Source organism: Leptonychotes weddellii, chromosome X (genome assembly GCF_054177405.1).
Source record: "Leptonychotes weddellii isolate Sample4059 chromosome X, ASM5417740v2, whole genome shotgun sequence".
NCBI lineage: Eukaryota > Metazoa > Chordata > Mammalia > Carnivora > Phocidae > Leptonychotes > Leptonychotes weddellii.
The window spans coordinates 1,528,727-1,555,392 of NC_138385.1; the positions used below are offsets into that span (position 1 = coordinate 1,528,727).

Below are 26,666 nucleotides of genomic sequence, written 5' to 3' on the forward strand. Positions count from 1 at the left end.
CGGGAGGCGGAGCCCGGGCGCGGCGAGCCCCACCCCATTCTCGCCCCACGACTGGGCCCCGCCCCTTCCCCGAACCACTGAGACGTGGGAGGACCGCGCGGGCCAGAGAAGCGGGCCCTGGCTTTCCCGCCAAGGCCCCGCCCCTCACATCGGCGCGCCCCAGGCGCCTCTTCTCCTCCAGTCCTAGGCTTTGGAGCCTCGGCTCGGGGGCGGGGCGAAAACGGCCGTGGGCGGAGTCGTCGGGGCCTGGGTGCGGCTGGGAGCGGGGGGGGGCGGGGCGGGTGCTTCCGGTTTCCGGCCGTGGGGGAAGGGGCGGGGCCAGGGTTGCGGTGGGAGCGTTTGGTGGTGGCGGCGGCAGCGAGGCGTGTGCGTTGGCTGTGGGAAGCTCGGTGAGCGTGCTTGCGCGCCTAGCTGGTCTCTGGGGCCACCCAGGTCGTCCGGGCTTTCGACTGGGGGCAGCGGCGGTTAGTGTGGAGAGGGCCCGGGGCCTCGGGCCGAGCCGGGAGTACGGGGGCAGGGCTGGGCGGAGGGAAGTCGGGGCGGTGGCTGGAGTTGGGCTCCGGGGGCGTGAGGGCCGGCCGCGGGGGCGAGGGGCGGTGGGAAAGCCCCTCGGGAGGGGCGGCCAGGGTGGGGCTCGGGGAAAGGCGTGGCGGCCTAGGGCCATGTCGAGGGGCCGCGCGGGTGGAGCGCGGGGGACTCGAGCCGGGTGGGCGGCTGTGGGCGACCAGGGCTGTCGGGAGGGGCTCCTCCGGCTTCCGAAAAGACCGTTTTTCTAGAGCTTTCTCTAGATGGGGCCTTGAGGTGCTTACTCGAGACCCGCATTTGCTCTTGGCCCCGACTCCCGCCCGGTAGGAGTCGCTCTTGTGGGCTTTCGGAGGTACTCCCGAGTTCTCCCACCGCATTCGAGGCCGACGCGGCGGCGTCGGGAGGCTTTTTTTTAGCCCCTGCTCTCGCCCCGGAGGGAGGCTGCAGGTTTTCTCTCGGCTCGATTGGAAAGGCTCGTGAGGGAAGGGCCTCCTGGTTTCCTTCGGAGGGGGGTGTGGGGGCGTCGCCGCTCTCGGAGAAAGTGCGTTACTGAAACACTGCCGCCCCGGGGCTGACTGGGAGGGGAGTGAGGCTGACGGATGTCGAGAATTTTCTCCCGTCTATATAATCTTTTTTTTTTTTAAGATTTTATTTATTTGCGAGAGAGAGAATGAGAGACAGAGAGCATGAGAGGGAGGAGGGTCAGAGGGAGAAGCAGACTCCCTGCCGAGCAGGGAGCCCGATGCGGGACTCGATCCCGGGACTCCAGGATCATGACCTGAGCCGAAGGCAGTCGCTTAACCAACTGAGCCACCCAGGCGCCCCCGTCTATATAATCTTTATTAACACTTTCCCAGTGAAGCGGGCATAAGGAGTTTGCTGAACTCAGTCGGGAAAGGAATTCGCCAGAAAGGTGGCTTTTAAGGCACATACTGGAAGGCAGCAAGTAACTGCGTCCTGGCAAACGGGAGTTTGTTAGGCCTTTGAGCACTGTTGGCCGAGTATCCCTGCCGAGCTGAGCCCAGTTTCAGCCAGTGGCTTAAAAAGACTGGAGTAGAGTGCTGCGGTAGAGGGTAAAGAGTGGCTGCCCAGCTCTCACAACAGCTTCTGTCCCTTTTGTGTCCTGTCAGGAAACAAGCGCACATCTCACTGTTGGAAACCTTCTAGCAACACGATGAGTCTGCAGTGGACTGCAGTCGCCACCTTCCTCTATGCAGAGGTCTTTGCTGTGCTGCTTCTCTGCATTCCCTTCATTTCTCCCAAAAGGTATGGCCTGTGGAGCAAGCAGGCAAGCAAAAGGGTGATTGTTGCTGAGCCCCATAGCTTCTCCATGCAGGGTTGGTAAGACCCTGGAATTGGGGCCAGATGGAAACAGGTAGAACCTGTCTGGGGTTGAGGTGGCAGGGGTTGTGTTTATTATTGCCAACCTTCCACACAGTTTTGCTTCGTCACATCTTCTTGAATTCCTTTCCTGTGCACACTGCCTTCTGGCCTTCACCGTGCTCCAAGAGGGAGAAGACCTATTTCTAGTTACGTTTCTGGGAATGCTGCCCTCCGCCTTCCCTTGGGTGCCTAGGGTTCAGGGGATGGCAATATGGCGCCTGGAAGACTTGCACCATGGGGTCATGTTGTAGCTGACTTGGTGACGTCTGTCCTCCCAACCAGTCCCACCGGCATTGCATAGTAGCCTCATGAGCATTACTCAGCCTGTGAGAGGTGAAGCCATAGTCCTTTTAATGAAGAGAGGATCTGTCAAAATTAATTGGAAGTTAATTTTTAATTACGTATAATATATGAATATATTCTGATTTTAATTAGAAAATTATAAATAAGGCTAAATCTTCATAGGTAATTTAAAAAACTTTTTAGACAAAAATATAGATCTCTGATACAATAAAATAGGAAGAACATGATATTGTCTAAGAAGTACTCTTGCCAAAAGCCAGATCTGAATCTCTTCACACTTCACACAGTTCAGAGGAAATGTAGAGACAGAGGCATTTTGGACCTGCAATCTGGACAGCTTTGTAAGACCGACAGCCTGGTTTCTGCAAAAAGTGGATTGGGAAAGAAGACAGAAGAGGGTGAGGAGCGATTGAAGCTACTTATCAACTAAATGCACAGTCAGAACCTTATCAGTTCAGATTTAAACAAACTAAGTGTTAAAAAAAAAAATTGCAACAATTGGACTTTGGGACTCTGGCTCTGATGATGAGGGATTCTTGTTCATTTTCTTGAGGTCTGGTGATAGCATTGTGATTGCATAAAGGCTCTTTATTGACAGAGTTAAATCCTGAAGTATTTATGGAAGGAGATGAAGGGAAGTCTTGGGTCTGCTTCGTAATAATCCAGGGTGGTGGGGGTCTAGACGAACCCACATGGGTCATGTGGAGAAACCGTTTGAAGAAATAATGTGTACGTGGCAAGCATTTTGAACATTACGTAGAGGAATGCAATGAAAAGTTTTCCATTTCCCTGCCCCTGAAACTAGTAGTATGCTGTGTGTTAATTATCCTTGAATAATAATTAAAAGGAATGTTTTTGTTTCCCTCCCCAGAGACTCTTAGTGTTTTTAAGAGTGTGGCTTTTTTTTTTTTTTTTAAGAAATTTCTGCACGTGGACAAGCATCTCCCCCCCCCCCCCCCACGCACTCTTGAATAGATGTCATAAATTGGAGAACTGCAGGCAGTCGAGGCTGAGTCTGTTCAGGATATTCAGCCACTGGAAAACGGTGCAAGAGTGGCTTTCTGTTCTCGGGGCCCTGGGGCCCAAGTGGATGTTTATTTCTTCAACCCTTTTGTTTTCACAGATGGCAGAAGATTTTCAAGTCCCGCCTGGTGGAGTTGGTAGTGACTTACGGCAACACTTTCTTTGTAGTCCTCATTGTCATCCTTGTGCTGCTGGTTATTGGTGAGTGAACCATGGCTGAGGGCAGCTACGCGCCCCAGACCCTTTGCCACATCATAGCCTCTGCTGCAAAGCCCTGTGCCACGTTCCACATGTAGCTTACAGGTTGGGCTTCCCAGAGACAGACCCCTTCAGTGTCTCTGTCTTCTTGGGAAGAGGCTCCATCCCTGAACAGAGTGCTGCTGACTGCTGGCCTGGGCCTTTACTTTGACCAGCAACCTTTATGCACCCTGTGATGACCACTTCACTTTCCTGGGCTGGCTCCTCACGTCATTCCAGAACTGAAACCAAGAGAAGCTGATTGGTCCATGTTGATCTTGGTTTAAGCAGCACTGCACTTCAGTCACGTAGAGAGTCTGTGTGAATAAGGGAGCGACCAAATGGTCAGGGAGCGGGGCTGGGTAGGAAGCTGTGGGGGGGGGCACTGAGAGGTCTGGCAGTGTATCCTAGAGCTCTCTGGATCTGGGTCAGGCTTCAGATCTTTCTGGGTCCTTCTAGCTGTGAAGTTCTATAAACACCATGTTGAGGTGCACACCAGCCAGGCTTGGAAGATAAGCTGGTCCCAGGGCATGCTCCGGGATGGGGCCTGGGGCCTTAGGGTACTAAGGTGGAAGGCAAGCATTTTGTGATGTGGTGGTATGATTGGAGACCAGAGAGATCAATATAACTTTCATCTGGCTGTTAAATGTGTGCTGTACTAAGTGGTCACTGTGTCCCTCAGCGTGGATTCTAAAGTATTGGCTGGGTTCTGCCGTAGACACTGGTCCTGTCTCCAAGGTGTTGATGCCCGCTTAGGCTCAGAACACTCCTCTCTCCCTGAGTCTCCAGCAGAAATGTGGCAGTGTGGGGGGGGGCAGGGGGCCATAGTTCGGGGGGAATGTGCAAGGTACCATCCACTAGCTGCAGCATTAGGCATTTTTCCTTCCTAATGTCTTGGCTCCTGATGGGCTATGTTCAGGCAGGACTTCCTCTGAACAGGCCAGGTGCAGCCTACCCTTTCCCAACTGTGTAGGGTGGGTACCAGCTGCCCACATATGCATACTGTGCTGTTCTTGAAATACTTGGCAAGGCCCCAAGAAGTAGCTCTTTCCAATCAGGGTTCCTTCCCTGAGTGGTCTCTAAGCCTGGAGGGGCTAGGGAATATGTGTGTCATCCTTTGGGCATTAAAAAAAACAGACTTCAGAGTTTTGGATGTAGGGTAGGGGCAAGAATTGGGGTGGGGAGGGGCTGTGCCCCGGTGCTGCCTCAGGGCCTTGCCCCTCTGTACAGGCCCCATGAGCTCCCCATTTCCTAGCACAGCTGATGGGCCAGGGAGGCCCTCTGCAGAACCTAGGAGTTGGCAGAGGTGCCATTCTTCTTTGAGGTCAGGGAAGTGCTTGGAAGTTCTAGAGAGATACCAGCTTTGATGACTGGCTGCTTCCTATCCTTAACAGTAAGAAGTGTAATCTAGAGAGGTCTGTCGAGACTTCTACAAATATAAATGTTAGGTAGCAGGAAATCCTGGTGAAAGGTGATAGGCATAACTAGCTAGAGCTGCAGCCCTGGCTGGCCCCTAGCCTTCACTGGGAGGAGTCTGGGGCAGGTCTGAGGGGGTGGTGGGGGAGTGGGCTTGATGAGCATCCAGGGGCCAGGTGCTGGTCCAGAGGCCTGAGATACGGAAGGCAGCACTGTGTTGTGTGACTTGGGCTAGTGTGGCCTAACACCCCCATCCCAGTGTGCTCCCCGCCATTGGCCAAGGTGGTCCTTAGGGTGGCGGGGTTCCTGGATGCAGATGTGAGGGTGTAGAAAAACATGTTTTTATTTTACTTAATTTTTTTATTTTTTAGAGATTTGTTTATTTTAGTGAGAGTGAGCACTTGAGCTTGGTGGAGGGGGCAGGGGAGAGGGAGAGGAAGAGAGAGTCTTAAGCAGACTCTGCACTGAGCATGGAGCCTGACGTGGGGCTCAGTCTTACTACGCTGAGATCATGACCTGAGCTGAAACTAAGAGCTGGATGCTTAACTGCACCACCCAGGTACTTCAAACATGTTTTGTTTTATTTATTTATTTATTTATTTAAGATTTTGTTTATTTATTTGACAGAGAGAGATACAGCGAGAGAAGGAACACAAGCAGGGGGAGTGGGAGAGGGAGAAGCAGGCTTCCCGCGGATCGGGGAGCCCGATGCAGGGCTCGATCCCAGGACCCTGGGACCATGACCTGAGCCGAAGGCAGACGCTTAACGACTGAGCCACCCAGGCGCCCCTGTTTTCTTTTAAATCACAAAACACGTTCTTAAAAGGTCAGAAATTTAACCCAGAAAGTTAAAGTCCTCCCATAATCCCATGTCTCACAGAAAAACCATCGTTAATACTTTGTTGTACATGTCCACAGGCACTTTTCTGTGCGGACATATTTACTAAAATGCTACGTACTGTTTGGGATTGGATTCAGACCATAGTACACACTGTTTTCCATTTACAGCAATCTTACCTTTTTAAACATTGTCTGGTATCCTGGGGCACCTGGGTGGCTCCTTCGGCTCAGGTCGTGATCTCAGGGTCCTGGGTTTGAGCCCCTAATTGGGCTCCGAGCTCAGCGGGGAGTCTGCTTCTCCCTGTCCCTCTGCCCCTCTCCCTGCTTATGTGCGTGTGCGTGCGCATGTTTGCGCGCTCTCTCTCTCACTCAAATAAAATCTTTAAAAAAAATAAATCTGTAGTATCATAACATATGGTTTTGTTCTAATTCAGTTCTTTATAGGCATACTGGTATCATTGCACATTTATGCAAATGTTTATGTAGGATAAATCCATAGAGGTGGAATTGATGAGCCCAAGGGTATGAACATTTTAAATTTTAGGTCTTATATTGGGCTGCTATAACAAAAATATCATAGACCGTGTTGCTTAACAACAGATATTTATTTTTCACATTTCTGGAGGCTGGAAGTCCAAGATCAGGGTGCTGGCAGATTTGGTGTTTGGTGAGGGCCCTGTTCCTCATTTCATAGAGCCTTCTCGCTTTGTCCTCACATGGTGAAAGGGATGAGAGAGCTCTGTGGGGTCTCTTTTGTAAGGGCACTAACCCCATTCATGAGGGCCCTGCTTTCACGACCTGCCCCTCCCAAAGGCCCCACCTCATAATACCATTCCATTGGGGGTTAGGTTATCAGTATAGGAATCTTGGGGGTTGGGGGACAGGAACACTTAGTTCATAACAAATAGGCATGTTGTTGGCCTGGTTTAGACTTCTGCTAATAGTGGTGGAGAATGCTTGCTTCGTGATACAGATTAATACCAGGATGCCAGCAAAGGGAGGCAGATTTTTTTTATAATGTGAGGTCAGCTTAAAAACCAAGCAGTCTCGGGCGCCTGGGTGGCTCAGTTGGTTAAGCGACTGCCTTCGGCTCAGGTCATGATCCTGGAGTCCCTGGATCGAGTCCCGCATCGGGCTCCCTGCTCGGCAGGGAGCCTGCTTCTCCCTCTGACCCTCCCCCCTCTCATGTGCTCTCTGTCTCTCTCATTCTGTCTGTCTCAAATAAATAAATAAAATCTTTTAAAAAAAAAAAAAAAACAAGCAGTCTCAAACTAAAAACTAACCTAACAGTATCAATATAGTGGTACCTTACTCCTCTCCCATGGGGGTCTCTTTTTTTTTTTTTTAAAGATTTTATTTATTTATTTGACAGAGACAGCGAGAGCAGGAACACAAGCAGGGGGAGTGGGAGAGGGAGAAGCAGGCTTCCTGCTGAGCCGGGAGCCCGATGTGGGACTCGATCCCAGGACCCTGGGATCATGACCTGAGCCGAAGGCAGTCGCTTAACCAACTGAGCCACCCAGGCGCCCCCCCCATGGGGGTCTCTTAAGAGACCTTTCTCGATAGATCTTTATGTACTGACTTAAAAAGATGTCTCGGGTAAGGGGTGGGGGCAGAAAGCAGTAGATGGTTCCATTTCTACGACATAGACAAATAGATGTAAATGTATTTGTAAGCTAGAGCACTGTATGGCTACCGGTGCCTCTCCGGAGCAGAGACTACTCACGATTCAGTTATTTGCATGCCCCCTATGCACCCAGAGCTATGCTAGGTCCTGGATGTGGCAGAAAAGATTTCTGCTCTTGTGGTACGTAGTCTAATTCAGGGGAGATGGACAAAAAACCTGTAATTAGGGTAATTTCAGCTTAGGATGTGTATTACAGAGAAAATGGAGTAATGTGGCTCAAAGTGACTGCCTTGGGTAAGATGACCACATGTCCTGTGCTTGCTGGAGGTGCTTATGTCATGGGATATTTTCTCTTTGCACATTTCTGGTATATTTGAATTTTTGATGAGCGTGCACTTGTTTTGTAATCAGAATAAAACCATTTTTTTGTATCATCTTTGATTTTTTTTAATCTTTTCCCCGTTCTGTAGGTTGCCTTTTAGTTTTGTTGATTGCTTCCCTCACTGCAGAAGCTTTGTATTTTGATGTACTCCCAATAGTTTGTTGTCCTTGCCTCAGGACACATATCTAGAAAAACGCTGCTGCAGCCGATGTCAGAGAAATTATTGCCTGTGCTCTCTTCAAGGATTTTTTTTTAAAAAAGATTTTATTTGGGGCGCCTGGGTGGCTCAGTCGTTGAGCGTCTGCGAGAGAGGGAACGCAGGCAGGGGGGAGTGGGAGAGGGAGAAGCAGGCTTCCCGCCGAGCAGGGAGCCCGATGCGGGGCTTGATCCTAGGACACTGGGATGATGACCTGAGCCAAAGGCAGACGCTTAACGACTGAGCCACCCAGGTGCCCCAATTTTGAGTTTATTTTTGTGTATGGTGAAAGAAAGGGGTCCGGTTTCATTCTTCTGCATGTGGCTATCCAGTTTTCCCAACACCATTTGTTGAAGAGACTTTTTCCCATTGGATATTCTTTTCTGCTTTGTCGAAGATTATTTGGCCATATAATTGTGGGTTTGTTTCTGGGTTTTTCTGTTCTATTCCATTGATCTCTGTCTCTGTTTTTATCCTAGTACCATACTATTTTAATTATTATTGTTTTGTAATATAATTTGAAATCTAATTGTGATCCCTCCTGTTTTGTTTTTCAAGATTGCTGTGACTATTTGGGGTCTTTTGTGGTTCCATACAGATTTTAAGATTGTTTGTTCTAACTCTGTGAAAACTGCTGTTGGTATTTTGATAGGGATGACATTAAATTTGTACAGATTGCTTTGGGTAGTATGGACATTTTAATGATACTTGTTCTTAGAATAAGGCAGTTTAAATAATAAAACCCATTATGAAGCTTTGAAATAGAAAAGCCTGTCTTCAGCAGGCAGTCTCGGGGTCTTGACTCCTAGGCTGCTCATGCCTCCTCCGTGGGGATTTACGTGAACAGGACGACCCTGGGTTATTGGTGGGGCAGCTGATAGCCAGCCTGACTTGAGGTAAACAGAACCAGACACTGGGGGCTCCGTGGATGTTGCCAGCAACACCTCAGACTTGATTAGCATCTTGATACAGAGCGAGTTTGTGGTCTGGGTAGAATGGGGCCAGGGAGTGCCATGAAAAAAGCCAGAGGAGAATGGGTCTCAGGGCAGAGCTTCTGACAAGGTGTCCTCCCCAAGGTGTGTGTAGAAGGGGAGATACCTGGGGTGACAGATCTGGGGGAAATGAGGTCACCTTGACTTATGCCGCCTGTCTCCTCTTGACAGCCCAGTCTTGGCCTGAGCAGGAGCTAATGCCCTTGTGTGTCTTCTGCCGCAGACGCTGTACGTGAGATCCGGAAGTATGACGATGTGACGGAGAAGGTGAACCTGCAGAATAACCCCGGGGCCGTGGAGCACTTCCACATGAAGCTTTTCCGTGCCCAGCGGAATCTCTATATTGCTGGCTTTTCTTTGCTGCTGTCCTTGTGAGTGAGGGAAGGGACCCCTGGGCTCGCCTGTGACTTTGACTTATTCAGTCTGTGGCCTTGAACTGGAGGCCCTGATTTTCCCAGAGGCCTCTGATTTTCCTTCTGACCTCCAGAGGCAGTGTGGTGAGTGGGAGAGGTCCGATCGGAATGTCAGAAGACTTGTGTTCTGGCTTTGCCGTAACTTGCCACCTGCTCTTTTAGGGCAAACACATGCCCAGCTTGCTTTCTGTAAGGAGGTTGGAGTGAGTGATGAGGCGTTGCCCTCTGGGAGAGGATCTTTGGAGGCCGGCTTAAAGGGACCAATTGAATAGGGGCCTTTTGGGCATGGGGACCTGACCTGAGAAGAGTGGGCAGAAGTGGCACAAAGGGGCTGAGAGCATGTCTGTCCCCAGTGTAGACCTGTTGCAGGAGCAGCCTATTTCTGGTGGGTTTTTTGGTAAGACTGAGTGCCTCAGTCAGCGCCAAGGGGGTGGCTAGTTGAGTTAAGTCTAAAGTGATATAAAGCACCTGTTTTGAGTCCGGAGGCCGCTTTGCTGCCTTCTGCTCACAGGGCTGCTCATCAGAGGGGCCTGGCTGCCGTTGAATGTACTGATTGGCTGGGAGTAAACATTGTACTCAGGCCAAGGGCTTCCAGAGGTTGGCAGGGTAGCATGTGAATCCTCTAGCTGGGCTCTTCTGCCTCTGGTCACTGGGACATCCTTCTTCATTAGGCATTAGAATGGCTGCCTGCCTGGGTTTCAGGTTTTCAAAGGAAAAATCAGTTGTTCAGGTGACCTTGACTACTCTCAGTCCACGTTGGAGTGTGGCAGGGTTGGAGCTGGGAAGGGCAGAGCTTTTCCAGGTGGTCTGTTGGATCACTGAAGGGGTCTGCAAGCATGCTGTCTTCAAACTGGAGAGTCAGGCAATGAGAAGGCTGGGAGGACAGGTACCCTGGAGTTGGAGGGTTTCGGGAAGCTCCAAAATGAAGCGTGATTTTGTGGTCTGAGCCTGAAAGGGAGGCAGGTCCAGAGGATTGCGTCTAACTGCAGGTGAGTCCAAGGGAGGAGGAAGAGTTCGCTGTGTCTAAAGAGTCCACAGAGGGGCGCCTGGGTGGCGCAGTCGGTTGGGTGTCTGACCCTTGGTTTCGGCTCAGGTCGTGATCTCAGGGTTGCGGGATCATCAGGCTCCGTGCTCAGTGCAGAATCTGCTTCAGATTCTCTCTCCCCCTTTGCCCCACCCCTGTGTGCGTGTGTGCTCTCTCTTTCTCGCAAATAAATCTTAAAAAAAAAAAAAAAAAAAAACCATAGAGGCTCGGGGGGGTGGGGTGGGAGGGGACTCCCTGGCACGCTTATGTTTTATCTGAAAGATAGGAAGGACAGAAAGAAAACTAAGGACTGCTCCAGGATAGCACACAGCTTTAAGGAAAGCAGCGTCAGGAAGATGAAAGCCTGCAGTGGACTCTGCAGCGTGAAACACAGTAAGTCAGACATGACAAGTGGCTGGAGTAGCTTCTTGGGCCTGCTTGTTTCAGCAGCCACAAATCTCCTGCCTCTCCGTTGTAGCTAGAAGATGCTTTGCTGTGCTCTCCTGTGTCCCTGTCCAGTAGCCGATCCAAAAACTTGTGAGGTTGGTCTCGTGCAACTTCTTAGAAAAGGAAACAGTGACCCCAGGGGTCGGTGTGGATTCACCAGTTGCCCACAAATGATCAGTTGAATCATTCTGGAATTTTCTAGAAATACATACTCCTCCCTAGTCTAGGGCTCAGATCCTATATGGCGGCTGTGGTCCTTGAGCAACTTCTCTTTTTGCACAATGTTAGCAATGGAAAGTTCTTGTCCAGACTTGATGTCCACACAACCTGTACGTGGCTTGCAGGAAATAACTTCAAATAAAAACAAAACTATAATCTTTGTTGCTCTGATTATAAAGTTATTCTTGCTCATTGTAAAATAGAGGCCCCTAAACTTCAAATAATACAGGAATGTCAGGCACAAGAGTGAGCACTTTGTCTCCTCCGCGGAGATGGGTAATAATGGGATGTTTCCGAACTCTTAAAGTCATGTTTTATGTAACGTGTAACTTTTCTTTCACAAGTGCCATGGGTTTTTTTGCTCTGCTTTGACTTGCCCTTTTCACTGAATGATACGTCTTGGTGATTTTTCCATGACTCATGCAGACTTCTCTTGTTTTTAACGGTCATGTAGTCTGTCATGTGAGGGGACCAGTGTGTGTAACTAGTTCCCTGTTCTCAGATATGTGAGCTGGTTTGAAATTTTTACTATTAAAACCACTTTCCCACATCAGTCCTCCCGGGCATTCTGTTCCTTTTTGCCTCTTACTCTTTTTAGTCATTGGAAATGGATCAGTGGTGTCCTGCTCCCTTGGCGCCTCGCTGCTCTGATGGCCTGTGGCCCAGTCGCCTCAGTAGGAACTGGAGGCTTCTTGGAAATGCAGCTCCGCAGACCGGCTCCCGGCCCCCGGGCGAGCAAGCTCCGGGTGAGCCCCGTGCACGGGCGAGCGTGGACAGCGCTGCTGTGGCGCATGTGCGGTGCGAGCTTCCCTGGAGGCCGACAGCGGGTGGCAGGTCGGGCCGTGCCGTGGGCTTTCACTCCCTGGGACAGGATTCCCCTAGCTAGGTCCGGATCCAGTCAGATGCATTTCAAACAGCGGGAGCACCGTCTCGCGCTCCTCATTTACCTGCGTGGTTCATAAACCGTGCTGTGTCTGCCCTGTAATGTCTGTCGCGCTTTCTCTCTCTGAAGAATGTCTTCTCTCACCTGTTAGCACATACTCCCTGCTCTGCGCCGAGGGCTTATTTCTTGTTTTGTTCTACATGTCTTCGCTGATGGGACTCTCTGAGCTTTTTTTAAAATATTTTTTTATTTTTATTTTATTTTATTTTTTTTTTAAAGATTTCATTTATTTATTTGACAGAGAGAGACAGTGAGAGAGGGAACACAAGCAGGGGGAGTGGGAGAGGGAGAAGCAGGCTTCCCGCGGAGCAGGGAGCCTGATGCGGGACTCGATCCCAGGACCCCGGGATCATGACCTGAGCCGAAGGCAGACGCTTAACCGACTGAGCCACCCAGGCACCCCTAAAATATTTTTTTATTTTTAAGTAGTCTGTATACCCAACGTGCACCTCGAACTCACAACCCCAAGATCAAGAGTCACGTGCTCTACTGACCGAGCCAGCCAGGTGCCCCTGAGCCAGTGATTCTTGTTAGCTGTGTGCAAACCTGTAAAGGAACGAGCAAGAGCTGTCTCTTTGTCTTTGCTGGGTCAGGTTCGGTTGTATTGTGACAGTTTTGTGGGTTCCCACTCAGTCTTACTTAGCTCGACGGACGCGTGAGCATTACTCAACAGGAGACAGTGCTGGGTTATTGCTGCAGAAAGAGGTCAGAGTAGTTGGGGGAGATGTGCACGTGAGTAGCCCTCACTGCCCCATGTTGGGGTGATAGCAGAGGGGTGCCTGCAGTACCATGCTGCACGGAACCACACTTGGGGGGCTGGCAGTGTCTGAAGAAGGACTCAAAATTGGAAGTGGGGAGACTGGCTCTACCAGGTCAGGGTGTGGCTTTGGGTAGGCTCCTCCCCTCTTGCGCTACGTGTTCTCACCTGCTAAGGGCTTCTCTCTCAGACTGCAGCCCTGTGGCCTCACCTCTATGTGTGAGTGCTTTGTGTGGTTCGTTTGGGTTCTGGTTCTGTTCAAAGCCAGTAAGAACTTTAATAACCTGTGTAGTTCTGGCGGGCTTATGAATGGAGAAGGGCAGCCCAAGAGATGGAGTGGCCCGAGTCGCACAGACTCCAAGTGGCCGTGCCCAGGCTCACGCCTAGTTCCTCTCCCCTATTCACTACCAGCTCGTCTGCGTCGGTGTGAGCTGCCAGTACTGGGTTGTTGGTTTTCAGCCTACCTCTGACTGTAGACCAGATAGTGGGCTGTTCTGTTCTCTGAGTGGTTACTGCCTGGCTTTTGGTAGAAAGGCTCCTGTGCCATCTGTAAGCCAGCATCTACTTTTCTGCATGTCTTCATTTATTAATCTTGGTTTCATGGGTCTCACGACTCTATAATCTCTTAGATGACTCTGTCCCTTTTCATACATCTGAAGATGGTCATCAGGTAACACATAGTCTTTGGAGGAAGATGAGGCTTGAAATTAATAAAAAATAAGTTCTTTGAAATGTTACTGCTACCGTAACTGCTGCTGACCTATACTTTTGCTGTGTGCCTTTCTAGAGGTTTTGACATCTGATAGCAGCTACCGCTTGCTAGGTGTTCTATATACTAGGCACAAGATAATTTTTACAGTAGCTTTGCGAAGAAGAATCGGGGGTGCAGAGAAGCTCAAAAACCTCTCCCCAGTCCCCAGAGCTGCCTCTTGGCAGAGCCGAGAAGTCATACTTAGAACGATGAGACCTCCGTACCTGGATTCTTTCCCTACAGAGTCTGCCCGTTTCTTAGAAACAGGGTCGGGGGTAGGGGGGCACCTGGGTGGCTCAGTCGGTTAAGCGTCCAACTCTTGATCTCCGCTCAGATCTTGATCTCAGGGTCGTGTGTTCAAAGCCCCCATTGGGCTACACGCTGGGCATGGGGCCTACTTAAACAAACAGAAAAGACAGGGTCAAGCAGTAGCTGCCATGTGGGAGCTTGCATTTTCTTTCTACTGAGTTTATCGTGAGCATCATTCTAGGATAAGCGATCTGCCTCTCCAGCATTCTTGTGTGTCTAGCCAATTGCCCACTCTTGAACACTGAGCTCGTCTTCCCCATTTTTCTGGTCGTGAACAGTGGAAAACTTCCCTCAGTTGCCATTTTGCGTGCACCTCAGCTAGGCCAGGTGCTTTGGGCCTCCCAGTCCTGTTTGACGCATCTGCCTTGGTCGCTCCTGTTGGCACACATTGCACTGGAAGGCGCTGGCTCAGTCCCTGAGCGACAGTAGGTTCTGGCTGAACGTGGGGAGGGGCAGGCCACGCAGGGTGGCTGGGTCAGGGGGAGTGAGAGCTGGGGTGGAGCGTTGAATGCCGGTTCCTGAGTTTGTGTCTGACCTCCGTGTGGTAGAGTGCGGACTTGTTCCAGTAGCACTGCCCCTCGGTCAGAGTTGTCTTCATGCTTGGCAACGGTCAAAGGTTGGGGTGGAGCAGGAGAGCCCTGACGGAGGGAGACCAAGTCAGAGGTTGCTGGAGGGAGTGCAGCTGGTGGCCCGAACCAGGGCGTGGTAGTTGGGGGGGTGGCGAGAGGGCGGAGGGGTGCTGATGAGAGAAGGGGAGAGGCCAGCAGGAACGCCAGGTTTCGAAGGCTGGGGCGCCGGTGGTTTGGCTGGGGGCACTTGCAGAGTGGCAGCTCTGGAAGGAGCATGCCCTGGAGGGAAGGGAGCCAGCAGAGCTCACTGGCGGGGGGCCGGGCAGCTGCAGGCTGCTTCATGGACCCCGCTGACCCTGCTTCCAGTGCTTTCCTAGCACCGTTGGCATAAAGGCTTGATACCCAGGTCCTTTGGGATGTGATCCCTCCCCGCAGCCCTCTGCCGTCTCTGCTCTGGCCTCCCCATGTCATGAACTGGCCACATGGGTCCCCTTCCCCAAGTATTTCTGTGGCCTCTGCCTGGAAACCCGCCCCCCCCTCCCCTGGTGGCCCAGCTAAATCACCTCTTCATGCTTCGCAGAGGTTTCTCTCCTGAGTCTGCCCTGTGAGGCCCTTGCCGTGCCGTTAGCCGGCCCAGCGGACTGTCCTCCGGGGCCCCGGGCAGCCTGTGAGGTACGGCATGGGAACCTGGGCTTGTCCCCTGTAGGCCGATCAGCTCTGTGCCAAGGTTCTAGGCACACGCCGAGGGCTGCCTAAACCTTGGGGACTGAATAGGGGGTTGTAGGCACATAGGAGGAGCGTCAGGCTTGCGTCCAGGTTGAGCTTGTCAGACTGCCGTGCCAGGCGTTGTAGATTGGAAGCGCAGCTCTTCAGGTCTCCTGAGCTCCTATAGTAGGGACCCCAGGGGCGTTAGAAAAACACAGTGTCTGAACCTGCAGAAGGTGCACACTGGGGGCCTCTGGTCTGGGACAGGGGGCCTGGGATAGGCTGCTGCCGAGTGCAGATCCGGGCAGCTGCGGGCCCGGCCAGTAACTTACTGTTGCACACCCATTTCCTTGGTTTCTACGTCCCCACTTGGAGACCGGCAGCTGGCCATCGTCCCTCTGGAGTGGCTGGGAGTGTAGCCACACGGCAGCTCCTCCCGTGCTGTTTCGAGTGTTCTTCTCTGCTTTTGCTAAAATGTCAGTCAAGGTCAAGATAGTGCTCACCGTCCAGACCCAGGAAGGTCCACCCCCCCGTGTGTATTAATGACCTGAATTTGATCCACAGGGATGGCTGCTTTTCTGCCTATTCCTCCAGGCTGGATGGTGTCACTGCAGTCCACTCCTGCAGTCAGATGGGTCTGCCCCTGTGCCGCTCTACCAAGTTCCTTTCCTTCATGGCCAGTGACCTGGGGGCTGGGTTGTCTATTTGAAGGTGATTGAGTCCCTTTTAACCCACAGGGTAAAATCTATCAGGACCCTCTGAGGCAAGCAAGGCGGGCTCTGCTTTGCCTTCAGGTCAGGACTGCTTATTTCTGATGTTTGGCTCTGCAGATGGTTGATGCCTGTGTCCCTGCTGGGGTGCATGCATGCCAGGCAGGGGCCAGTGGCTAGCCTGGGCTCTCTTGCTGTGCCTTGACCCTGGCTGCTTCCCTCTCCCCCTCCATAATGACCCATGGTGGCCCTGAGAGGCAAGCTGGTGTGACCATAGTGGGATTTGGAAATTGGGTCTGAGTTTGGATCCTGGGTCTGTTATTGGCAGTTTGGTAACCTCGGGAAAGTCACTAAACTTCTCTGAGCCTTTCCCCGGATCTGTAGAGTGAGGTTGAGGATGCTTTTCTTGTGTTCTTGGTGTGGGGATTGAGGTGATTCAGGTATGTTCTCCACATCATTTCGGGCACATAGGGAGTATTTAGTAAATGATAGCCATTCTCAATTTCACCCTGAGTAGTGATAAGAGTTTTCTGGGATTTTCCCCACTGTGTGGTAAGCTATGCCAAGCCCAGGCAGGGAGTCAAAGAGAAGGCCCAGTTTTGGCCCTCAGGGGTCTTGTGTTGTGGGGCCCAGCATGGGGGTGGGGGGCGGAGTAGAGTGGGATAGGCCTTGTGGCAGGAACACAGGGTTGGGGGATGGGCATCCTCAGGACACCCAGTTAGATGGTGCTTGGGGGCTCTCAGCGTTGGCCAAGCACTGGAATCACCCGGGGCTGCTGCTAGCTTTGTTGACATAGACAACATAACCATTTATAGAGGCAGAAAAGAAGGACAGTCCCCCCCCCCAACATGACAGTTTCAGCAGTGGGAGTCTCCTGGCCACTTCCATTTTATCTCCCCACCTCCACTGTCCCCTGGCTGTGCATTATTTTTTTTAAGATTTTATTTATATATTTATTCATTTAAGAGAGAGCACGCGGATGCCTGAGCCGGGTGGGGTGGGGGGGTGCAGAGGGCAGAGGGCAGGAGAAAGAATCTCAGGCAGACTCCACACTGAGCAGAGCCCAACGCGAGCTGATCCCAGGACCCTGTGTTCATGAGCTGAAACCAAGAGTCAGATGCTTAATTGAGCCACCCAGGTGCCCCTGGCTGTGGATTATTTTCCCAGATATCATGTTTTCAGGTAAAACAAAATTTCGGTTTATCTCTGAAAAGAGAGGGACTTTTTAAAAAAATCATAAGGGATACTAACATCTGATGTGTAAGAACTTTACAGTAACAGCTTCGTAACGTAAACTTGAGGCCATTCACAGTTCCCTGATGACCATGCAGGTTTTGGGTTTGGGTTTTTATAGTTTGTCTGTTTAAATTGGTATCTAGGGCGCCTGGGTGGCTCAGTTGGTTAAGCGACTGCCTTCGGCTCAGGTCATGATCCTGGAGTCCCGGGATCGAGTCCCGCATCGGGCTCCCTGCTCGGCAGGGAGTCTGCTTCTCCTTCTGACCCTCCTCCCTCTCATGCTCTCTGTCTCTCATTCTCTCTCTCAAAATAAATAAATAAATAAAATCTTTAAAAAAAAAAAATTGGTATCTAGATAAGGTAACTAAGGGTTTTTTAAAATCCTGATGCTCAGGCCTGCTGGAAGATAGAGTGATGTGGGTGGAGGCCCTATCACAGAAGGCCAGGTGTGGGTTTGGCCTTCAGTCCCACTTGGTCTGTCGCTCCATCTGTTGCTGTATTGGCTGTGGTCGTTAGTTTCTGAGCGCTGCAGGTCTAGGCACTGGGTAAGTCTCTTCCAGAAGCCCTGTCCCCGCCCTGCCCCAGGGCCGCTCAGCGCAGTTGTAGCTGCCCACACTGTCCTGTGGGTGCTGGGCCATGAGGGGCTCTGATGATGGGGCAGCAGGAAAGCAGGGTGGGGGGAGTTCTCTACACGTTGTCCAGGAAGGATCATCTGACATGCATCAGAACAAGCGTCGACTTTTAAAGTACGGATTGTCTGTTCAGCTATTTGATTTGGACTGAAGAAATGTCTTCCTCATGCTCCAAAAGCAGATGGTGAATGACCTCCTTTGGGGCAGGGTGCCAAGCAAGCAGAGATTCCTTCTTCCTAACTCCAAGGTCACTGAAAGCCTGGCGTTCCGGGAGGGCCCCTTTCTGAGGCAGAGCGTGGGGGAGTGGGGAGCAGGGTTCTAGATGGAATGGGACCACTGGGGCTCCTCCAGCCTGGCACCGTCCCAGCTGTGTGCAGGCTGAAAGTGCTCAGGCTGCGAAGGAGTGCACTGGTGTCACCACGGAACTGGGCCTGCCATTTAATGTCGTTTTAATTGATTTAAACTGAAAAAGACACATGTGGCCGGTGGCCTACACATTGGACAGTGTAGCTGAAGCCACCTCTCGTCCTTTAATTGGATGCCCTGGTCCAAGCATGTTTCCCAGGCTCTGAGCATGGCACCTTGCCTGCTGGAGGCACTGCCTTGTTTCCTTTGGACCCTAGTTACTACCGTGTTGGGCACACCCAGGGCTGATGGCTCCCGTCCTCCCGTTCCCTCAACTTCTCCACTCACCAGGTGGGCCACTCACGTATTTGAGTCCGTTGCTTTCTGTCCCCCGGATTACACAAAATCTCTTAGCTGGTTTCAAGAAGGCAACCTGCCAAAGCCCGAGAAACCCAGCTTGCTCCTGTCCCCTGGCTCTTTTTAGCGCTAGGGGATGGATGGCCACCTGCTTCCGCTCCGCTCCCCTCTGGCTGTCCCACTGGCCACAGGGCGGGCAGGCACCACCGGCTGTTAACTGGAGTTGCTGCGGGCATTGGCATTTACCCTGGTCCTAGTCCCCCAGCGCCCCATTTTCTACAGCCTTTGTACTTGAGGGCTAAGGAAGGCCAAGCCATGTGTGTGAAGATGTTCTCAGAGCAGCCCTTTTGGAAGACTTGCCCTGGATCTTCTTGAGTAAACTCTTTCTGCTGTTTTCCTGCCGCCTTCTTTTCATGATTCCAGACTCTTTAAGGGTGTGTGTTTCCTGGGGTTGCTTCTGCCGTTATCATCATTCCACTTTGCCTGAAGCCTTTCCTGGGGCATCAGCTGACTTTCGGTTCCTTGTCAGGGTGGCCTTTTCCTCCTCCTCCATGTTTTTTCCTGGACAGATGGGCTGGGTTCACCCAGAATCCACCAGCAGCCCTGCAGAGCTCTGTCTGGCACCGGGCCGCAGTCAGCCTGCAGAGTCAGCAGGTGGCACTGTGACACTAGCCTGTGCCCGCTTGCACTGGGGCAGTGGGGTAAAGGGGAGTTGCCTGCCTACTTGTCCCTGTGGTGGGGTCCTGCTGACTCAGTGACCCAACTCACCGGAGGGCATGGTACCCAGGAGATGCCTGGGAAATGCTAAGTGGGCAGGATCGGCAACAGAGTCGGGGTGGGAGGGTTGCCAGAACCAAAGAAAATTCTAGTTGGCCCTTGGGAGGACCCTCCCCTTGCTTTTGCCCCACATCCTGTTAAGCCAGTGTCTGCCTCCCGTACTTGCCCACAGGAGGGAGATGGGATTGGTGCGAAGCACACAGGAACCCTGTCTTCCCCATCTGATACGGTTGGCACTGTTTCTTTAGTGTCCACATCAAGAGTCTGTTTCTCCCTAGTTCTCTCGTTTACTCAACCTTTTATAAAAGCATTGAGAGCTCCACTCAGTATCCAAGAACATCTTACAAGAAAGCCGAGTTGAATTCAGGTATTTGGGGATGATCTTTGTCTGCCAAGGACACATTTAGATCTTCTTAAGGTTTGTGTGTTGGCTTTTCCCTCTGTCACTGGGACCCGGACCCTGGGCCCCTCTGTCAGCCTGGTACCTTTGGGAAATCCTTTTGGCTCGTGGGTTCTCATCTGTTGTCCAGAAATGGGTGGCTAAGAACAGTTACCTGCATAATAGTACATGGGCAGTAGAGCAGAGTGTGATAGAGGATCAGGGGCAGGAGAGAGAAAAAAGGCAGTACATCATCCTTTTCTCCAGGCTGACATCTTGGGGGCAGGTGCAAGAACTTGGGGCCCCGTATGTGAGGGGCAGTTCCAGAAGGCCGGCTCCTGGGCTTCCTGCTCTTGGGTTGGCCCCGGGCCCCCAGCTTTGGTTGTGAGTGTTTTTTTTCACCGGCCTCGTAGCTTCCACTGCAGTCACAAGCCTGACTTGCACGGTCTCACATGCACCTCTCTGCCACTCCTTCCTGTCCCCCTGCTTCTGCCTGTGTCCTCGTTGGTGTGGCTGGGCTGAGGGAAAGCGGAGTCGGGGAGAGCCGGGGCCCCAGGGAACAAATGACAACTTGAAGAGGTGGTAAGGGGGAGCATGGAGTGAGCACAGCGCAGCCAGCCACATGGGGGAACCGAAAAAGGGGGGACCCGGGAGGGTCAGGAAACGGGTTTTGGGGAAGGTGGTGATTGAACTGGATCTGAGTCATCAGAAGAGGAGAGGCTATCGCAGACCGGAGTGCAGTGGCATGGAGACCAAGCAAGCGAGAACCCAGTGTGTTCCAAGAACGGCCAGCCATCTGGTGTTACTGGAGCAGAGTGCTCCATGGCTGGTGAGGGGAGAAGGCCCAGGGAGGGACTGGCATCGGAGGGTTTAAGGAGAGAGGTGACATGATCAGATTGTCACGGACAAAGATCACTCTGGCTTGCTTTCGGAGGGTGGATTGCAAAGCCGTATGGTTAGGGATAGGGAGGAGACTAGTGGGAGCTGTTAATCAGCTAGGAAACAAGTACTGAGGCCGTCCCCATTGGCAATGGGGATGACCTGACTGGAAGATGGTGTGTGTGGAGGTGACGTGGACAGGACTGGGTGGGGGCTGGGGGCAGGAGAAGGGTGCAAGGTGGCATGCATGCAGAGTGCAGGGAGACCAGCGACGCCCTTCAGCACAGTGGGGTGCAGGGACGGTCTGCCCTCAGATAGGCTGAACTGGACTTGGCTTAGGGACCCCCAGGGGCCGGCCTTTAGTATGAGATGAGCCCTGTCGATGAGATTGGTGGGCAGTGAGGGTTGCTTGAGTGAGGGGCAGGGGAGAATCATGCGAGGAGGGCAACCTATTGGCTGCACCAAGTGCTGCTGACCGAGCACCCCAAGAATTCCAGGGCACTCCTTGGAGCGGGCGCTTAGGCCGGAAGTGGTCCTGCTAGTGACTTGGCCAGGGCAGGTTCTAGGTTGGTGTAGGTTGCCAAATGGAGGGAGGGAGGACGAGAGGAGCGGCTTGGGCCAGCAGGAGGGAGAGCTCCTTGAGAACAAGGTTCCTGGAGGGAAGAATCACCAGAATTGTCCAGGGCAGGGTTGGAGGAACAGGTCTAACAGGAAGGCAGAGGACACGGACTTGGGGGGCTGGAGTGGGTGGGGGGTGCTGGAGGGTGCCTGCCCTGGTGGCTCCGGCCCCGTACTGAGGGAGAGAGCCTAAGTACGGGCTGTGAACCCGGGGCCGGCGGGCTGGAGCAGGCTGCGGTTTCGGGAGGCTCCCTGCACAGCTCTGGTGCTAGTTTCTCTGTGTTTGCCTGGGCTCATGGTGGTAGCCCTGGTTCTCCATAGCTGGGGATGGGCTGGGTGGGCACGGAGGCGAGCTGGACCCCTGCTGCATTGCTACTGTCACCACCGCCACCCTGGGGACAGCCTCCCTGGATAACCAGGGCGGGGGGGTAGGGGGACAGCCAAGTCTTGCTCATGTCGGCCACCTGCCTGGCCTTGTTGTGCTGGGGGGGGGGGGTGTCACTCTTGGGCTTACTTGCCCCATCTTTGCCTGCTAGATCCAGCAGGTGGCACACGTGCCCTCCCCCCAGTCTGTCACCATCTGGGAGGAGGGGCCTCTTCCACATCACCAGGATCTGCTCAGAGCTGCCCAGGCACTTGAGCACTCATAGCAGGGAGGTTTGGGAGGTTGGGGCTTGGTCACACTTGCCTTTCTTTCTGGGTCCCTCCAGTGACTTCCACCCTGCTGACATAAGTCAGGTGTGTTGCTTCTCTCTGGTTCCGGGGGTTCTTGGGAGCTCCTTCCACTTCCAGGGCTCCAGCCCAGTGGGGGCAGGCTGGTGTATAGTCAGGGGCTGAGACAGGGAAACCTGAGCCCTGGGCCACGAGGTCTGGCTGCTAATTTTAGAGAGCACATGTCATTGGAAACTCTCCCTTCCTGCCAGGAACCAGCAGCCTGGCTTTCCCCATACTGCCAGGGGCCCCTGGAGCCTCTCCGCAAACCAGGGAGCGTGGTGGGCCTCTGAGGGCCCCTGCGTGCCCACCTCCCCCCCACCCCTGGCCTGGGGACTTGCGCCTCACAGGGACTCTGCCAGGGCCTGTGCCGGTGGGGGGAGCTCACCTTGTTTCTTACTTATCCCATGCCCTCGGGCTGTCTGAGCGGCTGGTTTCCACAAGGACCTTGGGAAAGCCGGCCTGGGAGCAGGCATCCAAGGCTGCTTTGTCTCCTCTGAGCAAGCACTTTATTGTGGAAACACTCTGCACAAAGCAGTCTTTCCCTGTTCCCCAGGGGTGCTCGTAGGTGCCTTCCTCATAGCTGTGGCCAGCCCAGGCCTCTGTCTCAGGTGTGTGGGGAAAGTTCCCTCCCTCCTCCCCCACCACAGTTTTTACTGTTTGAGCTGTGCCTTTGTCCATTCCTCTCTCCTCCTGTCAGGTAACATTTCAAGGACAGGGCTGGCTGTCGGGGGAATGGAGCAGCAGGTGCCCCCCGGCTGCCACCTGCTTGACCCTCGTGACTGGTCTGCACCTGACACGTATGCCTGGGCCCTGGTTCTTCCTTTTCTGCTCCCCTGGCGCCGGAAGAGCTCGTTGTGGCTGCCTGTAGACTGTGTTTAGGAAGGGGGTTGGGGAGAGAAGAGAAGAGTCATTTGTCTTTCTGTCGTTTGGCTTGGGAGTGGTTCCCTCCAAATTGAGAATGGGTGGTGGTTGCAAGCTTGGATCTTGGGGTCAGACAGACTGCAGTGGGGATTTGCTGTGGCCGTGTTTGGCTCTTGACCTCTACCACTTGCCTTAGCCAGTTTCCCCTCTCTGAAATGGGGCAGTGATTGTGCCTCCCCGATCAGCTGGGCTGAGGATTTGGCCCAGAGGTTGGAAGTGCCCCCAGATGTGCTAGCCAGTCCTTTTTACCGGGGCAAGCCTGACATCACAGCCAGGAAAATGGTGCTGTGGCTTCTCTGGAAAACCTAGGTCCTCAGCTGGAAAGGGCTAGGTTCGGGGTCCTCCGGCTGTAGCTAGGCCTGGTCTGGGTGTCCTGTCAGTCTGTTGCTTCCTGTACCTTTGGGACTGAAGGACAGCTGCAGGGCTTCGGGCAGCCGTTTTGGGGCAGTATTAATCATTCTGGTGGCAGAAGACAGCTCTCAGGCTCCACCTTTTCTCCACCTGTTGCCAGACCTAGGCTGGTGGCGTCTTGCGTGGATGCCCTGGCAATCCAAGAGGACAGGTCTAGGCTAGAGGCAGGCTTGGGGCAGGAGCAATCAAGAGAAATTCATGCCAGTCATTTTCCCTGCTTTCTTCTCAGTTCTCCCTTCTTTTTCGATTGCAGCCTGCTTAGACGCCTGGTGACTCTCATCTCCCAGCAGGCCACGCTGCTGGCATCCAATGAAGCCTTTAAAAAGCAGGCAGAGAGTGCTAGTGAGGCGGCCAAGAAGTACATGGAAGAGAATGACCAGCTGAAGAAGGTGTGTTCTGCCTGCTGGACTCGGCCATGTGACATTCCCTATGGGCCCCAGGGCCACTGTTGGCCTGTCAGGCTGGGAAATGTGTGACACTGTGGCTGTTGGCAAAGCTGAGGGGTTGGGTAGAAGGTGAAGGGGTGGTTCTTGGTGGGAGTGTGTAGGGGAGGGGTCCGCGGGACTCGACAGGGAAAGGGGCACCCTCGTTGCTACCTTGTCTCTATGTGCTACACCCAGGCCAGACTCTTGCCTGATAAAGCTGACTCTCTAGTGAGCTGAGCCCTGTGCTGTGAACCATGGGCAGGTTAGCATAGAAGAATGCAAGGTAAGGCCTGTGGTCTCCTGAGGATTGTATCAGCTGGGGACAAGGCAGGGACGGGAGGTGGCCAGTCTCAGAAGGCTTGTGCGAGGAGGTGAGTTGTGAGCTGTGCTGCGAAGGAGATGGGTAGATGGACTTGGATTCATTCATAGGCGGGATAGAGTTTTACGGGCAGGGATGAGTTTGGGGCTCCTGGCCAGAGTGAGCTATGGAGCCTGGGGAGAGGAACAGAGGTCATTGGTCAGTTGGGGGTGACTGGCAGAAATCTCCAGAAGAGAGTAGATTGAGTCATTGGCTGGACTGGTAAACCCCGCAGAGCTGCTGAGAAAGAGAGGCAGGACGTTTGGCCTGTGCTGACATTTCCTAAGGGGCAGGTCCTGGGGCCGCTTGAGGAATCACACTCTGCAGGGAAGACAGAGCTGGATCGCTTGTCTCTCTCCCTCCCTCCCAAGTAACCCATGCCCTTGGCGTTCTGCCTAGGAAGCTGCTGTTGGCGGGGTCAAGTTGGATGGTAGGGATGCCGAGGAGAAGGTGGAAGAAGAGAACAGGAGCCTAAAGGCTGATCTGAAGAAGCTGAAGGATGAGCTGGACATCAACAAGCAAAGTGAGCATTGTCCTCAGGTGTCCCCCAGCCCCTGAAAGTCTGGAAGCTCCAGCAGTGGTGGTTGCCCCTCTTGCGCCAAAGTATTAATAACAAGTGCGCCCTTGGGCTCAGGAGCTGGGTGAGAACAAACGGCCCTCTGCTTGTGCAGCTTCTGGGCTCAGTGGTCTGGTGTCCGTCTGGGGGCCCAGGGAGTCCTGGATGCTCCGAGACTAACTCTGGAGCATCTCGGCCAGCACCAGGCCTGGGGAGCGCTGCTCCCCACAGGTGCCGGCATCACCAGGGTCTTTGGGGCGGGGACAGAAAGAATGCGGGAAGCTACACCAGAGCTGCTTGCAGTGTTCCCGAAGAACCTGCTGTGAGTTCATCTGGTCCCTTCCTGAAGGCCCCTCCCAACCCGCTTTTAGCGCTCAGCTTTGAGGATGGGATTCTGCTCCTGCCTCCTGCTCTCACCTCAGCCTTCTCAGGCTGTCCCATGCCCTTAGCCTCCCTAAAGTCACCTGTGCCTAGGGCCACTTGGAGTCCCTCCGTCAAACGGGCCAGTGGGTCCTTGGTGTTGTCCCGCTTCCCCCAGCTGTGTTGGCCAGCCCTCCTCCACTTAGGGGTCTCTCACAGTAGCCGGCAGGGGAGCTTTCTGGAGAGGAGTGCTCTCCTAGACAACCTCAATGGGGACATGTTCAGACTTATATCTGGTGTCTCCAGCAGGTGGGTTTTTCTTTCCCTAACCCTGTCTTTCTGTTTTCCTTTCCTCCTCATCTGCATCATCCCCAGAACTAGAGAAAGCTGAAAACGAGGCTCTGGCCATGCGGAAGCAGTCTGAGGGCCTGACCAAGGAGTACGACCGCCTCTTGGAGGAGCACGCAAAGTTACAGGTCAGCCGCACGTGTGCTCTGCTCTGTTGGAGAGCATCAGAGCCCCCCCCCATACACACACCCCCCACACACCCTCGCACCCTGAGCAGGCCCAGAGCAGGCCCATCCCCAGCCTAGCCTGCCTCAGCAGAGTCTTCAAGAGGCCCCAGTGGCAGGCTGGCTGCTTTCTCTCCTGCTCCCCCTTTCTTCCTCCATTGCTGCTGACTCTGGGTCTACAGAAGAGCCTGCCAAGCAGTGCTAGTCTGGGCCCAGCAGCTGGAACCCTTTCTCAGGCAGGAGGGGTGTGGCTTGGCAGATGGCAGCCGCTTGCTAAAGTGGCCTCAGCAGTGCGGTGGGCCCTCTGCACTGTGGTCTGCCCGGCCTCACGCTTGGAGTCCGTGTCTTTGAGGAGAGCTCTTTCCCTTACATGTGCACCTGGTTTGTGGTGCAGGGCCCGTGACTCTAGTCCAAGTCCATTGCAGGGAGACTCTGCGACGGGCAGCTGGCCTTCTGTACATCAGCTGTGGGGGTGATATAAGGCTGGGGCCACCCACCTATCCCGTCCCCCACAAGGCCTGTGTGAGTCCTCAGATTGGCTGAATCTGGAAGCTCAGGTGGCCTGGAAATTGGACCTGAGGGCCCGGTAAACACCCCTAAGTTCTGACAATTTGCCTTGTCGCTTGGTGGCCCAAATTTGGCCACCACAGCAGCTGAAGAGGAATAGCCCGGGCCCCAGAGGAGGACTGGTGGTGGTTTCAGTGTAGGGCGGGCTCACCGGCAGGACCCTTAAAAGATGTGCAGAACTGGGCAGGGCCTGAGCTGGGACTTGGGGGAGGGACTCGAATGCCGGGCCTGCCATGGGCCCAAGATGGTTGGGGTGGGGCCCTGCAGCTTGAAGAGCAGAGTGACAGCAGAGGCTCCCAGCTGCACCTCCCTGATTGGTATTAGGGTCGCAGCCTTTGTTAGAGTGGGGCCCCTCCCACACTGGCAGACCTTTCCCTTGCTCACCTGGTACCTGTCATTTGGGGAGAAGGCAGCCAGCTGGGCCTTTTGGGGTGGAGGGGCTAGGGGCTGAAGGGGAGGGGTGCACCCTGTCGACCCCTTGCCTTGTGGTTTCTGTCCCTTCCAGGCAGCGGTAGACGGCCCCACGGACAAGAAGGAGGAGTGAGGCTGCTCCTCCCTGCCTGCCACCTGGCCTGTGCCCGCTGCTGCCTGTAGCCCGGCCTCCTGGGTACTTCGGCCTGCCCTCTACCGCTTCCCGTCCCCTGGCGCAGCTTGCAGTCGCACGCTCTCCTGGTGCGCCACAGGGGACCCAGTTTCTGCCTGCTTCATGCTTCCCACTGGGTTGAGCCTTTTTTGTGTTGTGTGTTGTTTGGGGCTCCAGGGCCCCTTGTCTCTGGTCCTGCAGGAGGGTGGATGGAGCAGGCAGAGTAGAGTTTCTCTTGGGGACAATAAAAGTTGTTATTATGTGA

The 26,666-nt window shown here is 53.6% G+C and overlaps 1 protein-coding gene across 2 annotated transcripts; it reads left to right on the forward strand.

Moving 5' to 3' along the window:
- Positions 1-304: 304 nt before the first annotated feature.
- BCAP31 (B cell receptor associated protein 31) lies at positions 305-26,666 on the forward strand. Of its 2 annotated transcripts, none has more exons than XM_081808068.1 (8): positions 305-389; positions 1,656-1,791; positions 3,335-3,435; positions 9,148-9,295; positions 23,294-23,429; positions 24,223-24,346; positions 25,115-25,215; positions 26,324-26,666. In XM_081808068.1, exons 2-8 carry the CDS (start codon positions 1,700-1,702, stop codon positions 26,360-26,362), a joined length of 741 nt encoding a protein of 246 aa, XP_081664194.1. In that variant the 5' UTR covers positions 305-389; positions 1,656-1,699; the 3' UTR covers positions 26,363-26,666. The 2 variants fall into 2 exon arrangements, with proteins under 2 accessions (XP_081664194.1, XP_081664195.1); XM_081808069.1 differs by having other exon boundaries at positions 336-464.